We start from the raw sequence: 7,102 nt of genomic DNA on the forward strand, positions 1-7,102 counted from the left end.
AGATTGTAAACTGTGAGAATGTAAATATTGGTTTTCTACCCACTGTACTGATATTCAGCTGGTACTTCTAGGGACTTCCACAACTTACGTAGTAGTAGGAATGTGACTATAAGTAATAATTAAGGATTTCTCCTTTTATTTACCTACAATAAATAGTTCATTTAAGCAGCATTCAGTGTGAAGCAAAATATTTTGAGTACGGGTAAAATTCAACCATGTGCACGCCATATCAGCATTACCTTCTAGCTCAAAGCTAGTAGCAATGAGAATTGGTCAGTGGTTTGTTTGTAAAGGCAAACCCATTCTAAATTATTATAGGGAATCATTTTTTAATGAAATTAGCTCTTTTTGTTAGTGAGGAAAATAGGATAGAGTTTTAGACTGAATTCTTGTTACAGAACTTGGTCTGAGAAAAATGGTAGCCTTGATTTGGATATTTATTCCCATTTTTAGTCAGTTTCTTTCTCCATCGCATTCAGGAAGTGAACTGAAATAATGCCTGTAAATTTTTATGGTAAAGGAGCATCATAGTAAATAAAATAGCTGCTCTGTTTTAAATGCACTCTCAAATCCAAAATAATTTTACATTCACAACAGAGAAAAATGGATGTTTCTTGAGCTAGATCCTTCTACATTCCCAGTTATACAGTTTCAGTGAGCATTAAGTTATTAAAAACAAAGTGAGTAAATTTAGAGTGGGGGTCATGTTTTTGTATATTTTTAAGTTTGCTTTACAATTAACATTGCTTTGTTAATATAAAGATCTAAGTGATAGATTTGTTTTGTAAGCAATTCTATTTTTATATTTAAATCCCATATAAATTCCTGATTGTGATGTTCTTGTTAGTCTCCCTTTGAGTTTTGGGATTTTTTTTCTTTTCTCCGATAAAACTTACACTTACATACCTCACAAACAGCATCTTTTCAGATTTTTGTCTGATGACAAAATATTAAAATAGGAGAACTTCATTTTTTATCCTGAAAATGAAAAGGCAAAGGGAACCAAACTGCAGTCTTTCATTACCTATGGAGAAAGCTATAAAGAAGACAAAGCCAAACCCTTCCTAGAAGTGCTCAGCAAAGAACACAAGACAAAGGTCACCATTGCTTTGACTGGACAAGAAGAAGAAATTCTTCTTGGTGAGAATGGGTCAGTGCTGGAAGAGGTCACCCAGAGATACTAAGGAACCTCCATCCCCGTGGATTTTCAGAAGTCAATGGGGCGAACCTGTCTACAACCTGATCAGAGTCTGCAATTAGCTCTGCTCTGAGTGGGATATGGAACCGGGTGACTCCCAGGGGTCCTTTCCAATCTAAAATGTCCTAGTTGTCTACAAAAGAGTACTTAAAATAATGGTCATCTGATTTTTTAATGAGGAAAAAATCTTCAGAACACTCAACAGCCAGTACTTTCCATTAGAGTTAGTATAGCTGTAGGAATTGACATGATGTGTACCAGTTTTTGAAGTTTTAAGTTTATTTCTCTGCAGTGTTTACAGGGGCAAATCTTCCTTTAGATGCTGAGTTAGGTTGCCATATATTTTAGGATTAACACTTTAGATGAGACATCGGATATATTCAAACCTTCTCTCACCATCATTGTTATTTCCCTCTGGACACTTTTCCAGTGTATACCAGGTACCGTCAAATATAAGCACAACATTTTACACACAAGCTCTATTTACCTAAACTAATAGCCTGGTTCTGTAAACATTTGTCATTGTGCATGAGCAGTTCCATTCATTCTAGTGAATTATTCACCTTTTGCCTTAGTGGAAACCCTAGAAAAGTATTTGAAAATCTGCTTCTGTTGTTTTAAAAAAGCACAGAAGTATTAGCTTGCACTCATTCACTATATGTTATTCTTTGCAACAAAATCATGGGGTACTACCTCACTTGGTGTGTGAATCTGAGTTTCCTTTCCTAGCTGAACACTTTCACAAATATCTTAACGGAATTATATTCATTTTAGAGTCTTCCTCACATTCATCCACTATGTGAGTACTTTTCTAACTGTTTGTGTTCTCGTCTAGTTTTCTTTCAACCATCAGACATATCACCATTTGATTCAAAACACTAAACAGTATTCAGGTATCCAGAGCAAAGGCCCATGCTGCTTCCTTAACATGTCATACATCAAGTAAGTCTTAATAAAGGTAGAAAATATAAACAACTCTAAGGATTTCTGGATATATTTTTGTATTTATTGGATGTAAGTTAGCATTAAGCTACATTGTTATTTATCTTATCCCAAGCAAAATGACTACATACAACACCCCATGGTATAGAAAATGAGTGACCATATATTATTGTAAGATAATGTTATCCGATATATAATCATAGATTTCACAGAATAGATTTCATAGATTTCATAGATTTCATTCAGAACAGAAGTTTAATGATGAAACTATTTCATTCCTTAGTACACTGCATAAATGCATAGTGCCCTCTGTTTAAAGGATACCTAAACCAATGATTCAGTTAAAATATCATTTACATTTCCTGAGCAAATATGTTGTTGTTATGCTGTATCTATTTTTTAGCAATATGAATCGCATTTGTATTGTATTACATGAACGATGTAGTTGGACAAGATGAAATCTGCCAGGAATCTCAGTTTTTCTTTATAGTGAGCCTGCAAAGCTTACAGGGGAGAAAACAAATCCTCTTGAAAAATGATATTTTTTCTGCCATGCATCTCACCTGGACTTGGTTCTTCTGAATACAAGATAATTTTTTTTCATTTTTAGTAATAACATTGCACTTAATAAAAAAGCACATAAAGGAGGTTTTCAAACTGAGTTTGCTGTTACCACTCAAAAGATGCCTTCATTTCCTGCTCTACCACTCTGTGCTCTTCTTCCTTTTTTACTCTTGAATTAGCCTCCCAACACATTGTGACAGAGTTCAAGAAGTGTTTGCACAATACTCTCAGGCACATGGTGTGACTATTGGGGATGGTCCTGTGAAGGGCTAAGGGCTGGGCTTGATGATCTTTGTGGGTGCCTTCCAACTCAGCATATTCTCTGATTCTGTGATAATGACTACCCCAAAGACTTGTCCCAAAGTTTTCCCAGGGACTGAGGTGAGGTGGACTGGTCTTTTGTTTCCTGGACTTCTGTCTTTTTTAAAAGTGGACATAACATTTTCTTTTTATTGCTGTTTACTTTTGTATTTCAAAGTCACATAAAACTTTACTGTATTCGCTACCAGGTGAACTCATTTTGTGAAACCAAAATCAGTGCCAAACACAACCAGAGAGTTTCACAATGTTTGTAAACTGCCAGAATCCACGGTCCCATTGGGGTGCACCACTTCTCCTGCTTCTCCCATCAGAAGCTAAGGATCCTACCCTTTTACCCAGCATATCTGAATTATAACATTTGCAATACTTCAGAAGCCTTTCAAGACCCTTCCAAAATGCACACGTAAAAATTATATAAATCTGTATGTATTGTCAGTAAGACTGATAAACATGGGCTGCACCAGTCAGTTTTTTCTGCCTCTCATGCCATCAGTTCCAGCTCCAGATCACAGAACCTCCCTGCTGATTTTGCTGGTGCTGTCAGTCTTTCACCAGGTCTATGAAGAGAAGATAATTGCTGCTTCACTCTGTCTCTGGGCTGAGAAGAGGATTTGACATATTATGTGGTCTGGAAGGAAAATAAGATACAGAAAAAAAAAAAAGAGGGATGGAATATTTTAAAGAGAGTAAAATGTGTTTCCTCCCTTACTCCTCTTTTGGCAGACGAACCTGTGATGTCTAAGCTTTATACCCAGAGGCTGCATTTTAACCCCTGGTAAGTAGCTAACCTTTCCCAAACACCTTGCATTGCAAGTTTCTGTGAGAATGCTGCTGTGCTGCGCAATCCTGTGGCGAACTACATGAAGCCTGAGGACAAATGTGTGCCTACTTCTGCTCAAAAACGGCCCTGTCACGAATAAACCCTTCCAAATTACAAAAGGGAGCACATCACTCCTCCGGTACTCCTGTGCTGCGGGAGGCAGGTGGGTGGCCCACTGCCGGTCCCCAGCTTCCCCCAACCCAGAGAGGGAGGGATCTTGGCAAGAAAATAAGTTTCAACCAGTTTTAAATTAAAATGCAGAGGGGTCCGCGCCTCACCCCGCTGGGATTCGGAAAAGGGAGGGTGTGGCGGCGGCTCCAGGCCGGGCCCGTGGCGGCGCTTTCCCGTGCCGGCCCGCGGGGGCGCTTTGCTGAGCCCGGCGGTTCATGGGGGATGAGCGCGGCGGGCAGAGCGCGGCGCCTCCGCCGGCCCGGCAGCCCCGGCGGGCGGGTTGACGGGACAGCGGGGGCCAGCGCCTCCCGGGGGCTCGCCCCGCCGGGCTCAGGTACAAGCTCTGCGCCCCCGCCCGCGAAGAGTTCGCCCTTCGACTACGAAGGGCTCTGTGCCCCCGCGGAGGAGCGCGCCGCCCGTCGGCCCGGCCGTTCCTAAGGGCCGCTGGAGGGGAGCAGCTCCCGGGCCGTGCCCCCCAGGCGCGGTGCTTTCTCCCTCGCCGGTAGGGCAACGGGGGACAGGGCAAGCCCGCAGGAGAGCCTGCGTAGGCGGTGGTGGGCCCCGAGACGCTGCCCGGCCAGGCTGCCGCTGCCCCCGGCCGGCCCCACACCGCCTCCCGCGCTACCGGTCGGGCAAGGTGCGGGCGAGCGCCGGCGGCAGGTGGACCGGCGCGGCTGCCGGCGGGGAAGTTGAAAGACCTCGGAGAGTCGGGGCAGGGGGCTGAAAGCGGGGCGAGCGTGGCGCGGAGGAGGAGCGGGGAGAAGCCGCAACCGGGAGGAGCCGGAGGGAGATCTGCGCGGTGTGCGTCAGGCGCCTCCCGGGTAGAGGGAAAGAGGACCCGGGGTGGGGAGCAGCGGTTCCGTCAGCTTTACTGGTTGGCAGGGAGGGAAAGAGCTCCGCCGGCATCGGGGAGGCGGGGAGGCAGCGCGGTGACTGCTGCAGATCGGCTCATCCGCCGCCGGAGGATGCACGGGAGCGCCAGGGCGCCCGCACGGACGCCCTCCGCCGCGGACAGCGCTTGGGTAGGGCGCTGGGAGCGCCAGCGGGGATAGGGGAGCGCAGGGAAAGTTGTGCGGGCTGGGCATAGGGCTGCGTGCCCCGCCGGGGCAGGAGGGCACCGCCGGCATCAGCGCGGAGAAGTGGGATTGAAAAGCAGTTTCTGGTCTCGCTGCCGGCGAAGCTCATTTAAACCATCATTCCGGGAATGAAGGGGAACCGGGAAAGTAACTCGGAAAAGTGACTGGGATTAATTTTTTTTTATTCCTTCTTTTTTCTTCCTAATCCGAAAAGACCCGTTTAAAAGGAAAGCAAAAGCCTCCGTGCGCCCGCTGCTGGGAGAGGCACGGGAGAGGAGGGCACTGCACACCGGCACCCTTGCTGGGAGAGGGTGCGGGATCCTACCCTCGGCTCTCCCCCAGCACGATCGTGTACCAAAGCAGCTACTCATAGTAAACAGATTCATCGTGCGACAGAGCTCAGGAAGGTGACACAGAAGCAGAAACAGAAACTAACACTGAAAGGAAGAAAGGGGGGAAAAAAGACAGCGACTGCGAATTACTTCCAGAGAAAGTGGGTGGATGTTGTGCAGCAGCGACCTGGGATTTTAGGGGATGCACCCTTACATTTTGCTGCTCTCTAGTCCGAGCCTTCCTTCTCCGGTGGCAGAAAGCGGCTCTACTTGGTAGTAACAAAACAGGAGGAGGAATAAGCAGGGGGATTTCGCTCAGCAGTGCTTGCGGTGCCCTGCTGATCTGCTTCAGGGATTTTTTTTTTCTTTTCCTGGTGGATGTTGTTTTCTTGACCTTGATTTTGAGACGTCTTAGTTGCATCGCAGTTTTTGTGGTTTTATTTCCTTTGGCGAAAAGTGGAAAGGGGGAGGCTGGCTTCGGTGCTCAAAGTTGCAGTCGTTATTATTTTGGAGCCAGCATGTGCACCAACATAGTCTACGAGTGGCTGAAGACCCTACAGCTTCCTCAGTACGCGGAGTCCTTCGTCGATAATGGCTACGACGACCTGGAGGTCTGCAAGCAGATCGGCGACCCGGACCTGGATGCCATCGGCGTGGCCGTGCCCCACCACAGGCGCCGAATCCACGAAGCCGTGCGGCGGCTGAAGGAGGCGGACGAGACGCGGCGGGCTGTACTTCACGCTGGAGCCGCGCCGCCGCCGCGGCCGGCGCCCCCCGCGGCCGGGCGCTGCCCCGCCGGGCGGGGGGCCCGGAGGAGCCCCGGCGGGGGCGGCCCCAGTCCCGGCCCGGCGGACGGCGGGGGGCGGCCTGCGGCGAGGGGCTGGCCGCCTACCCCAGGCTGAAGCTGAAGATCATGATACGGGACAAGCTCATCCGCGACGGCATCAATCTGAGTAAACCCCCCTACTCCAACAAGGTAAGAGGGTCCCCGCCGGCCGCCACCCCGGGAGGAGCCGTGGCTGCCAGGTGCGGTGGGGCAGCGGAGCCGCTGGACGAATCCTGCCACAGGCAGCGGCTGGAGATGCGGGGTCTGGCAGGGCCTGGTCCCGCCTCTGCCGTGCGCTGGTGCTGAATGCCTCCAGTTGCCCAGTGGCATTTTCGGAGGGGAACCTGGTAAGGCTTGAGCACCAGCTAGGTCTGAAGAGGAGTGGGGCCAACAAAGGCTGGATCCACTAACACTTCTTGGCCTTGGTAGTATGGCATGGCGCTGTGTTTTGGTTTTACCTCTTTTTTTTTCATTAAGCAGTTCTTTTAGTTTAGCTTGAGGTGGGAAAACAGAAATTGACGGACTGGTCTTAATGATTTGGGGGTTTGTTTGATTGTTTTTTCTCTTCTATGAAACTTTTCCATTGTATTTAAGAGGGATGGCTTCTCTCATCTTTTGGTAGCGGTCATATTTTAGTGTCAGTTGCTGTTGGTGAAGTGGCTCCCGCAGCAAGTGGTAATCTGGCTGGAGAAACAACTCCTTCTGTTACCTGGATTTATTTACTGGAAGATGGTAGTGACTGGTGAATGTCAAAACTATTCATCAGCTGCTCCAGCACAGGTCAGTCAATCTCTGGTTGTGTCAGCACAGTCTGCTGAAAGTCCGGAAAAGTGCACATCTCAGAAGGGTACA

The 7,102-nt window shown here is 47.8% G+C and overlaps 1 protein-coding gene across 1 annotated transcript; it reads left to right on the forward strand.

Moving 5' to 3' along the window:
• The first annotated feature begins 5,317 nt into the window (after positions 1–5,317).
• On the forward strand, positions 5,318–6,556 carry SAMD5 (sterile alpha motif domain containing 5). The gene is given in 3 exon segments (XM_018077733.2): positions 5,318–6,145; positions 6,147–6,177; positions 6,179–6,556. Coding segments are annotated over 3 exon segments (612 nt in total). The 5' UTR covers positions 5,318–5,942.
• The last annotated feature ends 546 nt before the right edge of the window (positions 6,557–7,102 follow it).

The sequence above is a fragment of the Manacus vitellinus genome, unplaced genomic scaffold, assembly GCF_001715985.3.
Source record: "Manacus vitellinus isolate BGI_N305 unplaced genomic scaffold, ASM171598v3 scaffold_4_pilon, whole genome shotgun sequence".
Lineage (NCBI taxonomy): Eukaryota > Metazoa > Chordata > Aves > Passeriformes > Pipridae > Manacus > Manacus vitellinus.